At 44.6% G+C, this 23,774-nt stretch overlaps 1 protein-coding gene across 1 annotated transcript in view; it reads left to right on the top strand.

Moving 5' to 3' along the window:
• Window positions 1–1,710: 1,710 nt before the first annotated feature.
• Window positions 1,711–23,774, top strand: part of LOC310649146 (uncharacterized protein) — a gene marked incomplete at both ends in the record, with an annotated part of 35,890 nt that continues 13,826 nt past the window's right edge. Inside the window, 7 exon segments of the mRNA XM_083377434.1 lie at window positions 1,711–1,885; window positions 2,023–2,151; window positions 2,259–2,356; window positions 9,560–9,686; window positions 10,150–10,244; window positions 11,726–11,906; window positions 14,600–14,708. Coding sequence (XP_083233560.1) covers window positions 1,711–1,885; window positions 2,023–2,151; window positions 2,259–2,356; window positions 9,560–9,686; window positions 10,150–10,244; window positions 11,726–11,906; window positions 14,600–14,708 — 914 coding nt within the window.

The following is a 23,774-nucleotide window of genomic DNA, read 5'->3' on the forward strand; positions in this document are numbered from 1 at the left end:
ATTGGGGAATTCTGGAAGTTGAAGTCTTAAAGGTGCTAAGAAACCTTGGGAAACAGTGGTCTGTTTCCATTGGTTTCATTCCCCTTGCTTCTTTAAGCAGCTGCAATCGACTCCTTGTTTCATGCCTCAAGAAAGACATTTGTTTCTTCTCTACCCCACCGAATACAGTATAGCTATGGTTGCAACTGGTGGCTGAAACGTTCAGCGGCACACCATCATCACAGACATTTCACTAAGAGTGTGCAGGGAGGGAATTTTGACTGGAAGCCAGCTTTCTCTTTGCCCCAGCAGCTCAGGTTTCTGCACAAAAACCATCAGCCAGAGGCATCCAGCATGTATTGGAAATGACAATCCCCACCACCACCACACACACACTTTCAGAGAAGAAAAGAAGCAAAAGGCAGTTTATCTACTCCAAGAACTGCTTTATCTCAGAGAGGGAAGCACAGAACTAAATACTTTTTCTCATTTCCTCCTGGTCAGCTACAGGGGGGCACCAAACACTTCATGACATTCTCCGACCCTTTTCTGTCTTTTGGCATCAGCAGAAATAAAGATTATCGCACGGCTGATTTTAACGTATTTGGGGGTGGAGTGGAGGGGCGGACTGGGAAGTACAAATGAAACTATGTGCAGCTGTGCTGTGGAAGGCCCGCAAAATGGACTAGAAACCACTCTACAGATAGTCCTCGATTTACAGTTGTTTTTTCAAAGTTACAACAGCATTGAGAAAAGTGATTTGTGATCAGTTTCCGCACTTTCCACTGTTGCAGCATCCCCAGGTGATCAAAATTCAAGCACTTGGCAACCAGCACGTATTTATAATGGCTGCAGCGTCCCAGGGTCATGTAATCACCATTTGTGACCTTCCCAGCCAGCTTGTGACAATCAAAGTCAACGAGGGAAGATCGTTTTGCTTAACAATCATGTGACTCACTTAGCAACCGCAGCGATTCACTTAATAACCGTGGCAAGAAAAAAGAAAATATCTTCGGGTGCAATTAACAACCGCCTTGCTTAGCAATGGAAATTTTGGTCCTTATTGTGGTTGTAGGTTGAGGACTACCTGCATTTGGATTTGGCTACAAGAGCTGAAGATGGAGTGGGCGGGGGGAATCTCCACAGAGGTATGAAATGATAGAAATAGGAATTCTAGAATCAGGATATAGAGCGAAAGGCATTAAAATGTGTATTAAATAAGATAGAAGTTGTTTTAAGAAACATAGACCAAAGTGATCCTATTTTAAGATAGGGAGTAAGAACATAAGAAACAAAGTCTTAAGATTAAAAGTAGAGGTAGTTTGGTGTAATGGTTAAAATGTTGGGCTAGAAACAAAGATGCCATGAGTTCTAGTCTTCTCCAGGTGTAAAATCTGGTGGGTGACTTTCGGCCAATTGCTCTCTCTCTCTCTCTCTCAGCCCAAACCACCTCACAAGATGTGAACTTATTCAGAAGGTTTTTCCTGAGTGTCTGCTGCCTGGAAAATATGCACATCATCAAATTTCCAGCCCTTGCAGAAATGTTAGGAAACAAAAGAGAAAGTGGGTGGAGACAGACATGAATTTAGTGCAGGTCGAAAACGTGACTCTTTCATTCAAAAGGAACTCTGGAGCAAGAAACTTTGCAAAGCTGGAACTCTAAACCCCAAAGATTTGTGATCACATCTCTGCAGGTCATAAACTCCTTTCTTCTGGCTTTTCCACTCAATCATGGAGCTTTTAAGAAGTAAATGGGAAGAGTTGGATCCAAGGTTACTGAAACGTTCAAAACTGGTGGAAGTTGAAGGAACCTCTTTACTTGATAATACTGCTGCAAACCTGGAACTCTTAAGGAATTTTAAAGCCCAGCCTGATGACCTTCTCATTTGCACTTATCCCAAAGCAGGTAAGTGGGGAGGAGATGTGGAAGAGCATGACGAAATAGTTTTGGGGGAAGAGGTACGAAGCTTAAAGTAGAAAGACCAAAGAACAGGAACCCAATCTTTAGATTGATCTATCTGTTCTCCACGTTCCTCATACCAGGGACTACCTGGATGCAAGAAATAGTGGACATGATACAGCATGGAGGAGACAAACAGAAATGTGCAAGGGCTCCCGTATATGAACGGATTCCCTTCATAGACTTGTTTCCTATAAAACCCGTACCTTCAGGTGAGTAACACGGTACTGCTTCATGGGGCTGATGAGAAAGGTTTTCCTTACCACGAACCTGAACAATGTCCATCCCTCTCCCACCCACCCCCATCCCTATGTTGCAGGTTTGGAAATGGCAGAGGCAATGTCTTCCCCGCGCACCCTGAAATCTCACCTCCCAGTCCAGCTTCTCCCACCTTCCTTCTGGGAACAGAATTGCAAGGTTAGAACAACTGCAATATGGTTGATGGAATCTCAGTTTTTCAAGGTAGACCAGATAGGGAAACGAAAGTCATGCAGGCCAATCTTACTTTTGTTATAAGGTTATGGAAATAGAATCTTGGAAGTCTGAATGCACTTCCGTCTTCCCTTCCTTTACCTTCATGAGAACTAGGGACAGTCATGTCTGAGATGTTTTCTTGGGTTACATTCTGTTCCAGACTCAAATTTCTGTTATCTGACCAATATCTTAGTAGAGGATCTTCCTCCTATCTTGAAAGTCATTCCTTCTGCCCGTTACAAGGGAAAGCAAATCTTAATTCTCATCTGAATTCAGCCTCAGTACACTTTTCAGCTTCCTAAATTAAACCAAGAGCTTATATGCTCATAAGAAGAGGAAATGTAGGAACATAAAAGTGAGAGGCTTAATAGGTTGAATTTGACAGGGTTTGAAGCTTGGACAGATTAGGATAATTTTATGTGCTGGAAAAGAGGCAGTGAATAGGAATTACATAAGACAGAGCAAGATGTGTGTTTGTGTGAATGTGTATGTGTATGTGTATGTATATGATTTTGATTATGAGCGTGGCTTGATTGGCTAGGTCGGACCATGTGGTGGGGAAGCTGATGGGGGTGGTGGGAGTCACATAAACATGGAGGCCATCTTTCACGAGAGGGTGAGTGAGTGTTTTGCCTTAGAGAAAGTGGGGTGTGAGGTTAAAAAGAGGTGAAGCAAGAGGAAAGAAAAGCGGCTGGAGTGGAAGCTTGCTCAGCAGTGAAACTTTGCTGTTTCAGTTCTTTGGGTAGTTCAAAGGTTGGGATGTCTACGAAAATCTCTTTTTAGTCTTTTATACCTTATATTCAAACTGCAGAGGGGAAGAATAAGAATAAAGCCAATGTTGATTTGGAGGTATTAATATATATATATATATATATATATATATATATATATATATATATATATATATATATATATATATATATATATATATATATATATGTGTGTGTAAATTACTAACAAAGAATTAAAGGGAAACTGAGATGCATTTCTGACTCATTAGTCGTCCTCAGCCAGCTTTACCCTTCTGAGATTCGAACCAGGGCTGATTGCATATGAGGCAGTGTTATTTGCCTCTAAGCCACAAGGTCTCTCTCGCTCTGTTAGCTTTTTTTTTTCTGCAAGGGAAGATATGTTTCAAATGTTAACTATTTAGATTACCTTGCTAGGCCCCAAACATGGGGCAAATCTTTATTTCCTGTTTTCAGCCTATCTTGAAGGCTATCGAACAGGCAGTAGTCACACCGGACAATTCATATATTTGTGTAAATTACTAACAAAGAATTAAAGGGAAACTGAGATGCATTTCTGACTCATTAGTCGTCCTCAGCCAGCTTTACCCTTCTGAGATTCGAACCAGGGCTGATTGCATATGAGGCAGTGTTATTTGCCTCTAAGCCACAAGGTCTCTCTCGCTCTGTTAGCTTTTTTTTTCTGCAAGGGAAGATATGTTTCAAATGTTAACTATTTAGATTACCTTGCTAGGCCCCAAACATGGGGCAAATCTTTATTTCCTGTTTTCAGCCTATCTTGAAGGCTATCGAACAGGCAGTAGTCACACCGGACAATTCATATATTTGTGTAAATTACTAACAAAGAATTAAAGGGAAACTGAGATGCATTTCTGACTCATTAGTCGTCCTCAGCCAGCTTTACCCTTCTGAGATTCGAACCAGGGCTGATTGCATATGAGGCAGTGTTATTTGCCTCTAAGCCACAAGGTCTCTCTCGCTCTGTTAGCTTTTTTTTTTCTGCAAGGGAAGATATGTTTCAAATGTTAACTATTTAGATTACCTTGCTAGGCCCCAAACATGGGGCAAATCTTTATTTCCTGTTTTCAGCCTATCTTGAAGGCTATCGAACAGGCAGTAGTCACACCGGACAATTCATATATTTGTGTAAATTACTAACAAAGAATTAAAGGGAAACTGAGATGCATTTCTGACTCATTAGTCGTCCTCAGCCAGCTTTACCCTTCTGAGATTCGAACCAGGGCTGATTGCATATGAGGCAGTGTTATTTGCCTCTAAGCCACAAGGTCTCTCTCGCTCTGTTAGCTTTTTTTTTTCTGCAAGGGAAGATATGTTTCAAATGTTAACTATTTAGATTACCTTGCTAGGCCCCAAACATGGGGCAAATCTTTATTTCCTGTTTTCAGCCTATCTTGAAGGCTATCGAACAGGCAGTAGTCACACCGGACAATTCATATATTTGTGTAAATTACTAACAAAGAATTAAAGGGAAACTGAGATGCATTTCTGACTCATTAGTCGTCCTCAGCCAGCTTTACCCTTCTGAGATTCGAACCAGGGCTGATTGCATATGAGGCAGTGTTATTTGCCTCTAAGCCACAAGGTCTCTCTCGCTCTGTTAGCTTTTTTTTTTTTCTGCAAGGGAAGATATGTTTCAAATGTTAACTATTTAGATTACCTTGCTAGGCCCCAAACATGGGGCAAATCTTTATTTCCTGTTTTCAGCCTATCTTGAAGGCTATCGAACAGGCAGTAGTCACACCGGACAATTCATATATTTGTGTAAATTACTAACAAAGAATTAAAGGGAAACTGAGATGCATTTCTGACTCATTAGTCGTCCTCAGCCAGCTTTACCCTTCTGAGATTCGAACCAGGGCTGATTGCATATGAGGCAGTGTTATTTGCCTCTAAGCCACAAGGTCTCTCTCGCTCTGTTAGCTTTTTTTTTCTGCAAGGGAAGATATGTTTCAAATGTTAACTATTTAGATTACCTTGCTAGGCCCCAAACATGGGGCAAATCTTTATTTCCTGTTTTCAGCCTATCTTGAAGGCTATCGAACAGGCAGTAGTCACACCGGACAATTCATATATTTGTGTAAATTACTAACAAAGAATTAAAGGGAAACTGAGATGCATTTCTGACTCATTAGTCGTCCTCAGCCAGCTTTACCCTTCTGAGATTCGAACCAGGGCTGATTGCATATGAGGCAGTGTTATTTGCCTCTAAGCCACAAGGTCTCTCTCGCTCTGTTAGCTTTTTTTTTTTTTCTGCAAGGGGGCCTAGCAAGGTAATCTAAATAGTTAACATTTGAAACATATCTTCCCTTGCAGAAAAAAAAAGCTAACAGAGCGAGAGAGACCTTGTGGCTTAGAGGCAAATAACACTGCCTCATATGCAATCAGCCCTGGTTCGAATCTCAGAAGGGTAAAGCTGGCTGAGGACGACTAATGAGTCAGAAATGCATCTCAGTTTCCCTTTAATTCTTTGTTAGTAATTTACACAAATATATGAATTGTCCGGTGTGACTACTGCCTGTTCGATAGCCTTCAAGATAGGCTGAAAACAGGAAATAAAGATTTGCCCCATGTTTGGGGCCTAGCAAGGTAATCTAAATAGTTAACATTTGAAACATATCTTCCCTTGCAGAAAAAAAAAAAGCTAACAGAGCGAGAGAGACCTTGTGGCTTAGAGGCAAATAACACTGCCTCATATGCAATCAGCCCTGGTTCGAATCTCAGAAGGGTAAAGCTGGCTGAGGACGACTAATGAGTCAGAAATGCATCTCAGTTTCCCTTTAATTCTTTGTTAGTAATTTACACAAATATATGAATTGTCCGGTGTGACTACTGCCTGTTCGATAGCCTTCAAGATAGGCTGAAAACAGGAAATAAAGATTTGCCCCATGTTTGGGGCCTAGCAAGGTAATCTAAATAGTTAACATTTGAAACATATCTTTCCTTGCAGAAAAAAAAAAAGCTAACAGAGCGAGAGAGACCTTGTGGCTTAGAGGCAAATAACACTGCCTCATATGCAATCAGCCCTGGTTCGAATCTCAGAAGGGTAAAGCTGGCTGAGGACGACTAATGAGTCAGAAATGCATCTCAGTTTCCCTTTAATTCTTTGTTAGTAATTTACACAAATATATGAATTGTCCGGTGTGACTACTGCCTGTTCGATAGCCTTCAAGATAGGCTGAAAACAGGAAATAAAGATTTGCCCCATGTTTGGGGCCTAGCAAGGTAATCTAAATAGTTAACATTTGAAACATATCTTCCCTTGCAGAAAAAAAAAGCTAACAGAGCGAGAGAGACCTTGTGGCTTAGAGGCAAATAACACTGCCTCATATGCAATCAGCCCTGGTTCGAATCTCAGAAGGGTAAAGCTGGCTGAGGACGACTAATGAGTCAGAAATGCATCTCAGTTTCCCTTTAATTCTTTGTTAGTAATTTACACAAATATATGAATTGTCCGGTGTGACTACTGCCTGTTCGATAGCCTTCAAGATAGGCTGAAAACAGGAAATAAAGATTTGCCCCATGTTTGGGGCCTAGCAAGGTAATCTAAATAGTTAACATTTGAAACATATCTTCCCTTGCAGAAAAAAAAAGCTAACAGAGCGAGAGAGACCTTGTGGCTTAGAGGCAAATAACACTGCCTCATATGCAATCAGCCCTGGTTCGAATCTCAGAAGGGTAAAGCTGGCTGAGGACGACTAATGAGTCAGAAATGCATCTCAGTTTCCCTTTAATTCTTTGTTAGTAATTTACACAAATATATGAATTGTCCGGTGTGACTACTGCCTGTTCGATAGCCTTCAAGATAGGCTGAAAACAGGAAATAAAGATTTGCCCCATGTTTGGGGCCTAGCAAGGTAATCTAAATAGTTAACATTTGAAACATATCTTCCCTTGCAGAAAAAAAAAGCTAACAGAGCGAGAGAGACCTTGTGGCTTAGAGGCAAATAACACTGCCTCATATGCAATCAGCCCTGGTTCGAATCTCAGAAGGGTAAAGCTGGCTGAGGACGACTAATGAGTCAGAAATGCATCTCAGTTTCCCTTTAATTCTTTGTTAGTAATTTACACAAATATATGAATTGTCCGGTGTGACTACTGCCTGTTCGATAGCCTTCAAGATAGGCTGAAAACAGGAAATAAAGATTTGCCCCATGTTTGGGGCCTAGCAAGGTAATCTAAATAGTTAACATTTGAAACATATCTTCCCTTGCAGAAAAAAAAAAAAAGCTAACAGAGCGAGAGAGACCTTGTGGCTTAGAGGCAAATAACACTGCCTCATATGCAATCAGCCCTGGTTCGAATCTCAGAAGGGTAAAGCTGGCTGAGGACGACTAATGAGTCAGAAATGCATCTCAGTTTCCCTTTAATTCTTTGTTAGTAATTTACACAAATATATGAATTGTCCGGTGTGACTACTGCCTGTTCGATAGCCTTCAAGATAGGCTGAAAACAGGAAATAAAGATTTGCCCCATGTTTGGGGCCTAGCAAGGTAATCTAAATAGTTAACATTTGAAACATATCTTCCCTTGCAGAAAAAAAAAGCTAACAGAGCGAGAGAGACCTTGTGGCTTAGAGGCAAATAACACTGCCTCATATGCAATCAGCCCTGGTTCGAATCTCAGAAGTGTAAAGCTGGCTGAGGACGACTAATGAGTCAGAAATGCATCTCAGTTTCCCTTTAATTCTTTGTTAGTAATTTACACAAATATATGAATTGTCCGGTGTAACTACTGCCTGTTCGATAGCCTTCAAGATAGGCTGAAAACAGGAAATAAAGATTTGCCCCATGTTTGGGGCCTAGCAAGGTAATCTAAATAGTTAACATTTGAAACATATATATATATATATATATATATATATATATATATATATATATATATATATATATATATATATATATATATATGTTTTCGTAGATTCTCGCGGGTGTCTGTATGTGTAGATCTAGAGTCTCGGGTTTCTTCCCGCGTTCCTTTCAGCTTCAACTTTCTGAAGATGAAAGGAACGCGGGAAGAAACCCGAGACTCTAGATCTACATATATACAGGAATGAAAGAGTTAATTAGCAAGGTCCATTCAAAAAGCCTTGACAAATACTTAAACATACATTTGCCTTGCCTTCCAGCTAATAAAAGGGAGAAAGAACCCGTGGCTCAGGAAGTTTAAACACTGCCTGATATATATAATCAGCCCAGGTTCGAATCTCAGATAAAGGGTATGACTAACTGATGAGAACATAAAAGAGTTCGAAATGATCATCTTAGCCTCCCAAATTCTTTATTAGCAATTTGAATAATTTGCACAAATAATGAGCTGTCATAAGTTGACTAGTTCCTGTGGATAAGCCCTGAGTCGGGCCAAAACAGGAATGAAAGAGTTAATTAGCAAGGTCCATTCAAAAAGCCTTGACAAATACTTAAACATGTATATATATATATAATGTATTGGTCAAATGTAAAGTAGACCTACAGTAGAGGTAAAGGTAAAAAGGTAAAAAATAGGGATGTGGTGGCTCAGTGGGTTAGGATGCTGAGCTTGTTGATCAGAAGGTCGGCAGTTTGGCGGGTCAAATCCCGAGTGCCGTGTAGCAGAGTGAGTGCCTGATACTCGTCCCAGCTTCTGCCAACCTAGCAGTTCGAAAGCATGTAAAAATGCAAGTAGAAAAATAGGGACCACCACGGTGGGAAGGTAACAGCGTTCCGTGCGCCTTTGGCGTCTAGTCATGCCAGCCACATGACCACGGAGACGTCCTCGGACAAGCACTGGCTCTTCGGCTTTGAAACGGAGATGAGCAACGGCCCTTAGAGTCGGAAACGACTAGCATGCACGTGCGGGAGAACCTTTACCTAAATTAAAAATAATCTGTTCACTGACAAAGTTTCAACATTGATTTGTTTCAAGTCACTATCCATATTAAACTCCAAATTGTTTCCACCTTGTTTGACAACTTCTTAAAAATAATCTAATCTTTTACAAGCAAGGAAATTTTGTTTTATTGGGCCAATTTCATTGCACAAAGAAAGCTGACATTTCCACTTATTAGACTAAATGGGTATGCCAGTGGTAAATGTCCCAAAAGATTAATAAAATGCCTTCTTGTAATTTAAAGCCACACAGTGCATGGTAACATTAATAGAATTAATTTACCTTGAACAAAATCCTAGTCTTGTAGATACATTAAAAACTGAAGGCTTTTTTTTCAATTACAAAGGTAAACCTTGTAGGGTAGGCAAGGCAGGTTATTTCACGTGTGCGAGTTCTGGAACCTTTTTTTTTTTTTTACAAAAAAGCACTGTTAGAAACCACATAGATATATGTATGCATGCATATGAAAATGTTATCCTATAGTCTTTATGGTTTTCTGTCCTTTCTGCAGATCATTTATGTCGCTAGGAATGTTAAGGACACCATTGTTTCCTATTACCATTTTCACCGCATGAACCAGGCGATGCCGGAGCCAGGGAACTGGGATCAGTTTTTAGAGAACTTCCTTACAGGAAAAAGTAGGTGGAAGCCACAGAAATAATAGGTATAAAAAGCATGTGGGAGGCGATTGTTTGCTGAATCCCCAGCAGCAATATGTGATCATGCCATCACCATCAATTTAATTTATTAAATTTACTTGCCACCCATGTTGCCATAAGGAAACTTTGGATGGCAGTCACCATTGGGCCTACAGTAAACATGAACCATAGCTACCAAACTACTCTTGAAAAAGAGGCATGGATCTCTCTATACCAAAGATAATTTTGTGACTTCTGGGAAAAAAAGGTTAATGATTTTTCCCTTAAATCCGAGAAGCTGAAAGGCATCATTTCCCCAAGAACTATAGTTCCCATCATTCTCAACCAAGATAGTTCATCACCCATGACAGCCATTTTGAGGGGAAAGGTGGTAGTCGTAGAGTTATGAAGCAGAAAGAATAGTGAGGTAAATCAAGATTCTCTTGTCATATTTTTTTTGCAGTTGCCTGGGGCTCTTGGTTTGACCATGTCCGAGGCTGGTGGGAGGCTAAGGACCGTCACCCAATTCTGTATATCTTTTATGAAGACATAAAAGAAGTAAGCTCCTTATGTGCGCACATACACACAGGATACACCAAACAAATTTCAAACATGAGATAGGAGATAACAAATACAAGCGGTAGGGCCTAAGGAAAGTTCATTGTGCATGGCCCATTTTACGAGCCATAGCTCTCGGCAACTCAGAACAACAGTATCAGGAACATTAAAAAAACTCAAAACAATAAGATCTCAATTCCTAGTGTCCTAAACCAATAGTCTCCAATATATAAGAAGCCATAACCAGATTCATATCTGGGGAGAGAAGGGCAATCAGGTTTTTAAGTCTTCCAGATAACTAGGAGGGTGGGGGCCTGCCAGATCTTGGGTGGCGGGGTGATTCCTAGGGCAGGGGCTGCTACTCAGAAGGCATGCTTCCTGGACCCACTAGATGACATGTATGGGAAGGGATCTGGATGCACCCATCCTATTGGACATGATGGATAGGAAGGTGATCCCATAGATAAACTGGGCCTGTAACATGCGGGGTTTTAGAGATGATAATCAGCACTCTGAATCACAGCTGGAAAAAAACTGGAAGCCAGTATTATACTATAGATCAGGGGTCCCCAACCCCTGGTTCGTGGACCGGTACCGGGCCGCAGCATGCCAGCAAGTGGGTTGCGCAAACAAGTGAAGCCCCATCCATGGGATGCAGGCAACACACGAAACCATGTCCCCTCCGGTCCACGGAACAAGCTCTTTCCACTGAACCGGTCCCTGTTGCCCAAAATGTTGGAGGCTGCTGCAGTAGATGGTATAATATAGGCAAACATAGATAACCAGGTTGTTCCACTGGTTAGTTGTTCTAACTGTCAGGAAGTTTCTCCTTAGTTCTAGGTTGCTTCTCTCCTTGACTAGTTTCCATCTGTTGCTTCTTGTCCTGCCTTCAGGCGCTTTGGAGAATAGCTTGGCTCCCTCTTCTTTGTGGCAGCCCCTGAGATATTGGAACACTGCTATCATGTCACCCCTCGCCCTTCTCTTCATTAAACTAGACATACCCAATTCCAGCAACCATTCCTTATATGTTTTAGTTTCCAGACCTCTAATCATCTTTGTTGCTCTTCTCTGTACTCTTTCTAGAGTCTCAACATCTTTTTTACATCGTGGTGACCAAAACTGGATGCAGTATTCCAAGTGTGGCCTTACCAAGGCATTGTAAAGTGGTATTAGTACTTCACGTGATCTTGATTCTATTCCTCTGTTAATGCAGCCTAGCACTGTGTTGGCTTTTTTGGCAGCTGCAGCACACTGCTGACTCATATTGAAGTGATTGTCCACTAGGACTCTGAGATCTCTCTCACAGTTACTACTATTGAGCAAGTTACCACCTATACTATACCTGTGCATTTGATTTTTCCTGCCTAAATGTAGAACCTTACTTTTTTCACTAACTGAGAAAAGAGCAAGCTCCATTTTCTAACCATTTCAGTCAAGAAAGCATCAAAACATAGCAAGAATTCTCTCCATATTTGTCCTAGGATCCGGCCAGAGAAATCCAGAAGGTCGCTCAATTCCTCGACTTCAAACTCCCGGAACCAGTTCTGAAGGAGGTCGCTGAACATACAAAATTTGAGACGATGAAAGCCAACTCCATGGCCAATTACTGCACTTTGCCTGCCTTCGTGATGAACCAAGACTTGTCGCCCTTCATAAGAAAAGGTGAGGAACAGAAGTGAAGCTGAATGTTAATAGGAGGGGCTGCTGAAGTACTCAGGAATAGTGGCAAAAAACAAAACAAATGCAAAGCACAAGCATCAACTTCAGAAGAGTTGCGAAGGAACACTCTAAGTTGTCCAGTTTGCAAATCTAGACATTTCAGGATAGAACAGTCCAGAACAGAAATTGGCAGTGAATAACTTGATCTATTAAAAAATGCCAGTAGATGCATTTTTAGGGCGTATCTTCATTTTTAATTATTTATCAGCATACATGAATTAGCAGGGATGAAACAACTGGTTGTACATGGTTGACAGGATTTTTCATTATATATTTTACTGGTAGTGTTGTTTCAACCACAAAGGATGCAGCCATAGATAGGAGGAAAAGGTGCCAAATAGTTGGGAAGAATGGATGTGGATCATATATAAAGCAGGAGAGTTTCAAATCAGAAATCTATTGTACGTGCAAGAGGTTTTTTCTACTTAGTCCATTAGATGGCAGTCACAGTTTGTGATATTTTTTTTTAGAAAAGAAAGTTAAAAAGTTGAATCTTTTGTTCTGAGACGGTAGCTAGGATATGAGTTGACAGCATACAGTAACAGAGTTCGAAGGGATCCTTGAGGTCTTCAAGTCCAACCTCGGCTCACACATGAGCCCCTACAATATCATTTCAGAAAAATGGCTGTCCAATCTTGTCTTAAACCCCTGCAGGGATGGAGCACCCACAACTCCTGGAGGCAAGTTCCAAAAGTGCTTTTCAAAAGGCAACTGGACTTTCTTGGTTTTTCTTTGAAAACATTTCGCTCAACTTGTGATCCACAGGTCTGCTGGGGGACTATGATGTCATCACAGGGGGTCTTCAAAGGCTTGAAGAAATGTTATGACTTAAATCTTGAGTTAAGACTTGGCAGTCCGTGGCCACAAAGGGTATTTAAAGCGGGTCTGTGGTGAAGAAAGGATTGAGAACCACTGCACTAGCATTCAGTTGCAGTTACATGGGAAGACATTTTAGAGGCAGGATTCAGAATGGCTTTACCCTGAACCTTCTCAATGCAGGTAGTCTCTCACTTAGGAACAATCGCTTAGTGACTGTTCAAAGTTATGATGGACCTACCTGGGGTTACTTATGACCCAGATTCGAAGTTCTGATTGTTAGAAGTTTTATATCCAAATATATTTTATTCTATATACTGTTTCCATCTTCCCTTAAAATATTAGTTGAGACTCTAGAAAGAGTGCAGAGAAGAGCAACAAAGATGATCAGGGGACGGGAGACTAAAACATATAAAGAACAGTTGCTGGAATTGGGTATGTGTAGTTTAATGAAGAGAAGGACTAAGGGTGACATAATAGCAGTGTTCCAATATGTCAGGGGTTGCCACAAAGAAGAGAGAGTCAAGCTATTCTCCAAAGCACTTGAAGGCAGGATAAGAAGCAATGGATGGAAACTAATCAAGGAGAGAAAAAACCTAGAACTAAGGAGAAATTTCCTGCAGTTACAACAATTAATCAGTGGAACAACCTGCCTCCAGAAGTTGTGGGTGCTCCAACACTGGATGTTTTTAAGAAGAGATTGGACAACAATTTGTCTGAAATGGTGTAGGGTTTCCTGCCTGAGCAGGGGGTTGGACTAGGTGACCTCCAAGGTCCCTTTCAACTATTATTCAATTCTATTCTATTAAAAGAATCCACAATGGTCTAAAAATCAGTGTCTCCACATTAATAAATTAACAAACTTCCTCAAACTCCAAAATAAGTTACCCAGACCTAGTCCACATATCAAAAAGCTAAGGTCTGCAAACACAGAGTTAATTAAATAATGTCTCCCAGGGGAACTGCATATTCATAAGAATAAACACACCCATATACACATCCCCACAGAGATGCACCTCTCAAGTGTCACCCTACAATCAGCATGTAACACTCCGGACACGGTCCCCCTATAAAAATCTTCTGCTATACACCATTTCTTTGCAGCCTGCCCCTAAATGCAAACTGTTTTGCATTTAGGAATAAATATTTCTTCTTTCCTTGCAACTGTCTGGATCTCATTTTTATTTATTCTTGTGCAGCCCCGACTCAAATTGGAACCCCAAATTATTCTTCTGACATGATGGTCAGGAGTCCCCCCTCCTCACATGACTGAACTTCAGGTGGGCAAGCAGGCCACAATTATGGTCATTTAAGCTTTCCATGGTCACATGGACACTTTACAACATTTTGCCCCAAACTGGTATTTATTTCTGCTTGTTGGCGAAACCATACCCATCACAAACCACTGGTACACTTAAGGACTGCGGTGTTCGCTTAATGACCATCGCATTTGTTTTACGACTACTATGGCTACTTAATGATTGCTGCAAAAAAGATAGTAAAATTGGGTCAGTCACATGACTGACCTATGTTACTGCCATCAAAACTTGTGACCTTAAAGGGCAGGCTCCATTTCTGAAAGAAATTGAGGACTACCTGTATTTCATTGACAATCTGTATTCACACGCAGATCCGGTGTTCTATTTGTAATCCTCCTCCCCTCATATTCAATCTCTCTGGGGACCGGTTGGTCTAACTGTAGGGACCCTCTGAAAGAAAGAAGGATGCACTCCATTGCTGAAGTAAAAAAAATAGTCGTAAAAGAGCTCAGGAAACAGGATTCGCTGATTTTGTTTTCTTGGATTGTTTCCCACCTATAGGCATCGTAGGAGGCTGGAAGGAGCATCTTACTGTGGCTCAAAATGAAAAGATCGATGAAATCTGTTCCCGGTTATTAGCAGGCAGTAGCCTGGTCTTCCGCACTGAGCTGTAAGGCTTGAGAATAATGTTATTAATACCTGCCTGTGTCATTTGCATGTGTTCAATTGTTGGAAGTCAACACCCACCCACTCTCATAGAGAAGGAAATATTTGGGGTGGGGGATATTAAAAAGGACAGAATATTATATTTCCCCAAAGGAAAGCAAGCCCAAGTCTCTCTGCCCCAAGCAGAAACCAGGTCTGTAGAAATGCAGATTTGATAATCCTTTCAGAATGATTGGAGCCAGGAAGCTTTGAGCTGATGGGATTAGAAAGACAGAGATCCCTAGAAGTAGGATTCAGCCGGTTCACGCTGGTTCTGGAGAATCGGTAGCTAATTTCTTTTGAGTTCAGAGAACCGGTTAATGCGTGACAGAAACGCGCCCCCCTTCCCACCCGTGATCGGACCCGTGCGACAACTTCTTTCCAGCTCCAATGCAGTCGTTCATCAGTTCATGAGATATTTTTTTATAAGAAGTTGGAATTGATTGAACTTTTTTTTTAGTATCAGAAACTTCTTTTATAATAATAATAATGTTGGAAGGGACCTTGGAGGTCATCTAGTCCAACCCACTGCTCAGGCAGGAAACCCTGTACCATTTCAGACAAGTGGCTGGCCAGTCTCCTCTTAAAAACTTCCAGTGTTGCAGCATTCACCACTTCTGGAGGCAGGTTGTTCCACTGGTTTATTGTTCTAACTGTCAGGAAGTTTCTCCTTAGTTCTAGGTTGCTTCTCTCCTTGACTAGTTTCCATCCGTTGCTTCTTGTCCTGCTTTCAGGTGCTTGGGAGAATAGCTTGGCTCCCTCTTCTTTGTGGCAGCCCCTGAGATATTGGAACACCGCTATCATGTCACCCCTCACCCTTCTCTTCATTAAACTACACATACCCAATTCCAGCAACTGTTCCCTATATGTTTTAGCCTCCAGTCCCCCAATCATTTTTGTTGATCTTCTCTGTACCCTTTCTAGAATCTCAACATCTTTTTTACATCATGGTGGCCAAAACTGGATGCAGTATTCCAGGTGTGGCCTTACCAAGGCATTGTAAAGTGGTATTAGTACTTCACGTGATCTTGATTCTATCCCTCTGTTAATGCAGCCTAGCACTGCGTTGGCTTTTTTGGCAGCTGCAGCACACTGCTGGCTCATATTTAAGTGATTGTCCACTAGGACTCCTAGATCCCTCTCACAGTTACTACTATCGAGCAAGGTACCACCTATACCAGGGGTCAGCAACCTGAAACAGTGAAAGAGCCACTCGGAACCGGTTCCCTCACAAAAGGAAAAACTGGGAGCCGCAAAAAAATGTGTGCGCATGCGCGTACATGCGCACATGCGCAGAACAGGGTTTGACTGAAGAGTGGAGCCAAGGCGAAATATGCACCTACCCTGCATATTTGAATTGATTGGTTGAAATTTTTTAGTCCCACTTTTTTTTTTTTTTGGACTGCACATGGCAGAGGACTGGGAGCCGCAGGCGGCTCCGGAGCCGCGGGTTGCAGACCTGTGACCTATACTATACCTGTGCATTTGATTTTTCCTGCCTGGGACTGCATACGGTGGCAGAGGAAGTGACAGAGGAGCTGGAAAGATGGTTAGAAAAGAAATGGTTTGGGAAGTGAGGGCATCTGGGCGGTGGTGGGTGGGGCAAGCTCTTCAGATCTGTGGTGGCGGAGAAATGCTTTCCATCTCCTGCACTCCACCTGCCACTTCAGTGGCTGTGTGGGCAGATCTGCAAAGAGGGCTCGGAAGGGGAGTAAAGAGAAAAGAGTGGGTGGGCAGGTGAGGGGGGGGTCTGCCAAAGCCATCCAGAGGAGAAGACAAAAAGCAGCCTCACCTCGCCCACCACCAACAGTTCAGAGAAGCTGCCTTTGAGCTGGATGCATGGCCGACAGCTGAGGAGGTGCTACAGTGGGTCATACCCAGGAAAAAGAGACCATGTGAGGCCAGGAAGACCGGGACCCGGGGGAGGGAAGAGAAACCAGCCGTGTCGGGATACATCCGGCCATGTTAGCGAGTTAGCAGACAACAGGTTGAAGAGGGGGACAGTTGCGGTTCTGCCTGCTTTATTGTGCAGCAGTCTATTAACAGGCAGCCCGCTCCATCTCATTAAAAAAAATTTAAAAGAGGGTTTTTTTTAAACAAAATGGAGCGGGTTGCTAGTTAATAGCCTGCCCTGTAATAAAGCAGGCAGAATCCCGACCGTCCCTCTCTTCAGCCACCCACCCTCTAACTTTGGTTCCATAGGAAGAAGCCAGGTATCAAATGGCGACTTATTATTTTTTTCTCCAACTGACCGTGACCAGAGTTAGAACTGATAGCTTTCAGGAAGACTGTATGGTCGAGGAAGGTACCACTTGTAATCAAAAACCTAAGAGGCGCTGACCTGCATCATGGAGAACCAGCCATGGAGCCCCATCGTTGTGGGCAGAGATGGCCCCAGGATGGTCGGAAGGGGCCCTTGCCCATCCCGGGCCCCATCCACTCAGTAGCTCTGATGGGGGCAGCTGCTGCTGCTGTTCCTGCTGCTTTGAGCCCCTCAACCGGCTAGTCATGCAGAGAAGCAGGTGGCCAGGGGTCTGGAGCCACCTCGGCTGCCCACTGGCCACAGCCAGCCCCACCTCAGGAGCCTGACGAGGCAGCGGATGTCACGCACTGGCTGCCCAGCCTCATGGGGCAGCAGAGCCTGGGCAACACACAGGCTGAGCAGGAGGAAGAGGAGGAGGAGGAGGAGGAGGAAGAGGAGGAGGAGGAGGAGGAGGAGGAGGAGGAGGAGGAGGAGGAGGAGGAGGAGGAGGAGGAGGAGGCAATCCCTGCATTGCCAGGCCTGGCCAGCAGCAGCCCCAGCAGATGCTGTGCTGTGGAAGGGAGATGGTGGTGAGGGGCTGAGGATATGCGCAGGTTGATGTGGAGTGGCAGAGGTGAGGGTGTGTGTGTGTGTGTGTCAGAGTCTGCCTTCCCCCGACGCCGCCCCCACCAGTGCAAGGATGGGTGGCACAGCTTTGCTTCCAGAGCTGCTGCCAGCTGGGCCTGGCAATATAGGGATTGCCGCCACCACCACCATCACCACCACCTCCTTCTGCCCAGCCCTGCCATTGTCCAGGCACCGCTGTCCCATGAGGCTGGGCAGCCGGTGCGTGAGATCTGCTGCCTTGTTGGGCTCTTGAGGCAGAGCCGGCTGTGGCCAGTGGGCAGCCGAGGTGGCTCTAGACCTCTGTCTGCCCCTCCATTTCCTCCTGCTTCCCTGCATGAGTAGTCAGTCGAGGGGCTCAGCACAGCAGGAGCAGCAGCAGCTGCAACCCCCGTCAGAGCCACTGAGCAGACAAGGCCTGGGCCAGGCAAGGGGTCCCTTCTGGGCATCCCGGAGCCATCTCTGCCCATGCTGATGGGGCTGTGCTGTGGAAAGGAGATGGCAGCGGCTCTGATCCCCCCTGCCAGCCACCCCCACTCCAGCCCCCTGACATGCCCATTCTATGCAATCTTACGTGACCACAGTGTGGATGAGACTCAGCCAGTGGGGGGGGGGACTTTCCTCTGCAGAGGTGTCCTGGCCCTCCCACCCACCCTAGCCAGACCCCCTCGCCTTCTCCCAGCCAGGACCTGCTGACCCCCCCACCCACCACAGTCCGAGAGTTCTGCAGCCCCCCAACCATACCCTCCTGCCCCCACTCTGCTGGGACCTCCTGCCCCCACCCTAGCTGACCCCCTGAGAAGCCCACCCTGATCAAAGCAGAGGGAAGGTGAGGCAGAGAACCGGTTGTTAAATTATTTGAAACCCACCACTTCTTTCTAAAGCAATCTCTCCAATGGATTGAGACTGGGTAAGCCTCCATCTTACCGGTAGCAGACCCCTGTGGATGGGTTTACCAGACCCTGCCCATGGGGTAGTAAATCCTCTGTTCTCCATGCCTTTGCGTCTCCTGGGAGAGTGACCCGCAAAGGGGAGAAGGGACCCTGTTTTCATATCTTTCAGCCCTACACAACCCTTGGAAGCAGAGCACACTAATCCAGATGCTGCCTCCAGAGGACACCCTCCATTAATTTGAGCCAGAGAATTGGGTTTGAATCCAGCCATCCATGCAGCCAGAGTGTAACATATCTTCCCAAGCCCTACATCACCCAGATGCCTGTGAAAGCTGCAGAGAAAGGAATGGACTCCTGGATACATTGGCCCCCTCATGAATCCTCAGAAGATAGCTGGAAAAACTATGGGGGGAGGGCGGAAACTCATTGTAAGGTTTTCTTTCTTGCCTCATTTACCTTGTAATTAAGTAGCTATATGAATTCATGGAGGGATGGCATTTGGGAATGGTTGGCACAGCAAGCACTGAATACCTTGGACTTCTGTCTGGTGGGAGGAAAATTTGTCCAGAACATTTGTATTGCATGTCTTGTAGAAGTAGCTGCACACACACACACACACACACACACACACACACACACCATTCAGAATCACACTGAGACTATCCCCTTCACCTACCTTCAGTAAAGCTCCCCAGGCTGGTTCTTGCTTTGTGGCACTAAGGCCTTTGCATGCATACCTTCCAACAAATTCCAAGGGGGAGGGAACCAAATCCCCTCATCCAATTTACAATTCATATGCCCTCACTGAGGAGGTAGCAGGAAAGAGATCTCCAAACCCAAGCCCTGAATATGTTGCACTGGTGAACACAGAGTTGGAGTCCTAGGGCTCACTGTGTGCAATTTAAGAAATATTAATAGCCTGGCTTGCACACTGTCCAATATTAATTAGAAATCACAATAACCTGGATGCACTAAACTAAGAGCTAAGGCAGGAAACAACCCTTGAAAATGGGCAGCCAGTGGTTATGTACTGAAGATAAACATGGCTGTGAAGAATTTTGGAGGCATGTGCAGACCTGACTGGAAGCTCAAAGTAACACCAAACATTTAAAAGAATTGGCACAGAATATTGGACATTATAAATTTATTTTCCATCTAACACAGACATGTCAAACACAAGGCTCGGGAGCCAGATGCAGCCCACAAAGTGGCTTCATGTGGCCCGCGAACCCATCCTGGAGACAGTGAGGAAACGGCCCCTGCTGCCTTAGCCCTGGCCCAGGCTGGCCGGGAGCCAATGTACAATTTTGTGGTGGCCATCTATGCTGAAACACATTCAGTCTTAGCTCCACAAGGCCATCTGGACACATCAAGGGACCAGCCCCTGCCGTGTCAATCCCGCCCCCTGGGCGCACACTGGGGAGGTATCACCCTTTGTGAGGAATGAAGAAATGCACCATTGCTTGGAAGTGGCAAGCACATGGCCCTGCCTACTTCGGGCAGGCTAGGGACGGGGCAGCATTGCACTTTTGTTCAGATTCACGCCACCCGGCTCAGCCTCTCTGCACTGTGAGGAGAGCACCCCGCTGCCTGCCAAAACCAGGCAGGCTGGGGGCTGGGCAGCACTGTGCAGGTAACGTCGACTCTCATGCTGCTCATGGCATCCCCTCCCCCAGAGCCCACCAAGCCGGATATGTGAAGTAGGCGAGTGCCATGTCCTGGCCACTTCCAGGTGATGGTGCATTTCTTCATTCCTCATGAAGGATGACACTTCTCCAGCTGTGTTTCTTGCCTGTTTTTCTCCCTCCCTCATCTCAAATATTTTCCCACCACTCGAAGGAAGGAAGGAAGGAAGGAAGGAAGGAAGGAAGGAAGGAAGGAAGGAAGGAAGGAAGGAAGGAAGGAAAAAAGGAAAAAAGGAAGGAAGGAGAGGGAGGGTCTGAGGGAAGTCCTGCTTTAGTCCTTCCCTGCTGCCCTTTCACCATCCCCTTGCCCCCTCCTCCTGGGGTCTCCCGTCCTATTGCTAAGGAAGCTTTGGATACAAAGCCAGGTCTCCTCACATGGAGAGGGAGTGGCTCTCCCTCTTGACTTTGCTCTCGTACCCATCATGAGCAACCTGGCTAAGGAGAACAAGCATAGCAGAAGCAGCCTTGAGGAGGAGGTAAGTGCAGCTGGGCACCCACTTGGGTAAGTGGGGCTGGGCTTAGTGCCATGGGTGTTTGAGGATTGGGCTGGGCATTTGATCTCCGTGCCACCATCCAGCCCCCCCCCCCCCCCCGCATGGCCTGAGAGGAACAGTGAGGCTCCTCCAGTGGACCGTGCCTTGGCACTTGCCCCGGTACCATCTCTGTCTGCCAGAGACCCTCACATCTGTCCCACTCCTGCCCAGGCCCCCATAGGTACCCTTGACGCGAATGATGTAGAGCTGGTCATGCCCACCCAGTAGGCCACACGAATTCCAGCCACGCCCACCCAGTAGGCTGCTCCCACCCTGGCCACACTCACCCGGTCCCCTGAAGGTAATTGTTGAATAGGTAGATTAGTAGGGGAGTGGTTTCCCACCGGCGGGAAATCCACGACCCTGGGTTGGGTGTTGCTTCTTTGGCGGGAGATTCCTGGCCGGGGGTTGGCTAGCGTCCAGCGGCTGCTGGACATATATTGAGCCACCCGGACGGGGATCCCCAGTCGGCTCCACGTGTATCAATAAACATCACTGCTGCAATACCTCGCTGTGCGTGTCGTCGATCCGAACACAACAGTAATGGCAATGCTGATGAGGCCCTCAATGAAATTGAGTTTGACATCCCTGATCTAACAGAACTTTTGCCCTGGTTTTAGATCTCCATGGGTTGGAAGCTCCCCCTTTTTGGAGCCACTACAGGGATCTTTTTTCTGCTGCCTCTATTAGTGCCTTCCCCTTTTTGCATTAACACTTTAAAAGTTGTTTATCAAGTCTCCCTGACCAGATCATTATTGTTGAAAGTCAGCACCCACCCACCCTCCTAGAGAAGGAAATATTTGGGGGGGATATTAAATGCATTTCCCCAAAGGAAAGCAAACCCAAGTCTCTCTGCCCCAAGCAGAAATCAGGTCTGTAGAAATGCAGATTTGATAATCCTTTCAGAATGATTGGAGCCAGGGAGCTTAGAGCTGATGGGATTAGAAAGACAAAGATGCCTAGAACCAGCAACCCCTTAGCCAAAAAAATCCAACACAGGAGATAGCCATCAGCCACAGCCACATGGAAGCAGGATATGACCTTTAGGGTATAATAGGATTAACCCACCACCATCAGAAAGGGCACACTGAAACTCAGGTCGTTCATGCCACAGGAACAACTCCAAATACGAAAGCCCGAGAAGGTATAAAAACCTACCACTCCCAGCAACACGTGGTCAGCTTTCCCAGAGGCAAATTTCTGTCTGGCTCTGTTGTTCAATAAACTACAATCTTCTTTCTAAAGAAGTCTCAATTTTGTTTATTCCTGGCCTGGACTGGACCCTGATGAAGATTTTTCTTTCAACACAATGAAACAAGCTATTGAAATGCAGCTTAAGTCCATATACCTTATTTGTCACTGTACTTTGGGGTGCCTTTTTTCCTGGAATTGAGAAGTCCCACTTTCTCCCACAGAACGGAAAAATCACGATGGTCTTTTGTGGTGGGTTCTCTGACCTCCGTGACCAACAGCAAAGGAGTTACTCTCCCTCTTTTCCTTTCTCTTCTCTTCTCCTACCACCATGAATTACGGTTACCCCCCACACACAACTTAGATGTTCCAGGACTGAAGCTACAAGTGGCATTTTCAACATATATGTATCAATCTCCCAAACATCTGCTTGACACATGCTGCTTTAATGCCCCAGAAATAAATTGGTGCAGCACTGGACATATGCTTACAATATTTTGTGTATTTACTAATTTGATATGGCAGCCATCTCACTATCCAAAGCTACTCCCATTCCTCACCCTCTCACCCTCTCCACATTTTCAGAGCAGCAGGGCCAAAACCATGGGGGGGGGGGGGAATGTACTATATGAAAATGGAGTAGGTCCAACTTCCTCTGGGTACATACTGCTTCCTGGAAAAACATCTGTGCCAGCACTTCTGGCTACCAGCTAACAAGCTGGATACCTGCCAAAGACCAGTAATATGCAAGTTAAGGCAAAATTTTAACAAAGAAGGGTCCTTTTTTTTACTGTAATTGCGATTTGTTTTTGTTTGTTCTTTTGCCAATTTCCAGCATTTACTACCAGTTCCCACTAAAAACCCATTCATTAGGGAAAACTGATTTAGTGCCTGCTGCAAGAAATGTGCTAAAATTAGGTCTGATTACATGATGCCTCTATTCATAAATGTAAAAAACATACAACCGGAATTCTGGGCTCAATTTAGATCATGAGTTGAGGACTATCTATGAGATAAGATAATCTTTATTGTCATTTTTTACTGTGAACACACTGGCCCACATTAAAAATGAAATTCTGTTGCCTGCTCTTAACAAGGAAAGCAGGTTGTGAAGAGGATGTGTATTGTCCCAGACAATCTTGCGGACCCGGCTCAAGCAATGCTTATGTGCTATGTCCTGGATGGGAGGGAGGGAACTGCCAATGATCTTTTCGGCCATCCTCACCACTCTCTGCACCGCCTTCCTGTCTGAAGCAGTGATGCTTCCAAACCAGACTGTGATGCTGTATGACAGGATGCTCTCGATCGTCCCACTGTACAAAGTGGTCAGGACAGGGGAAGGAAGAAGTGCTTTTCTCAAGCAACGCAGAAAATGCAGGCGCTGCTGTGCCCGCTTCACCAGTGTCTCACTGTTGAGAGACCAAGTGAATGTACTCGTTAGCTGCACACCCAGAAACTTGATGCTGCTAACCACCTCCACAGCTCAGTCATTAATACACTGAGAAGTATGGCTGTGCCTGCCTTTTCTGAGGCTGTGCCTGCCTTTTCTTATAAGGAGAGAGTGGGGCTGTTTTAACCGCCTGGAACCCAGGAGGGATTCAAATGACTACTTAATCTGATGGTGAATTTGCTCTTTCACACTGTTATTTATAGCAGGGTATCTCTGTACACTATTCCAGCAGAGGAATTCTTATATATTAATGTTATTTCGCAACTTTCTCATTTCTCTAAAGCAGCGTTTCTCAACCTCAGCAACTCATAGGACTTCAAGGTCCTTCTCACAGTTATTGTTTTTGAGCCAGGTATTGCCTAATCTTTACTTTGGTTTTTCCTGCCTAAGTGTAAAGCCTTGTTTTTCTCCAC

This window comes from Vipera ursinii (genome assembly GCF_947247035.1).
Source record: "Vipera ursinii genome assembly, chromosome: Z".
NCBI classification, from domain to species: domain Eukaryota; kingdom Metazoa; phylum Chordata; class Lepidosauria; order Squamata; family Viperidae; genus Vipera; species Vipera ursinii.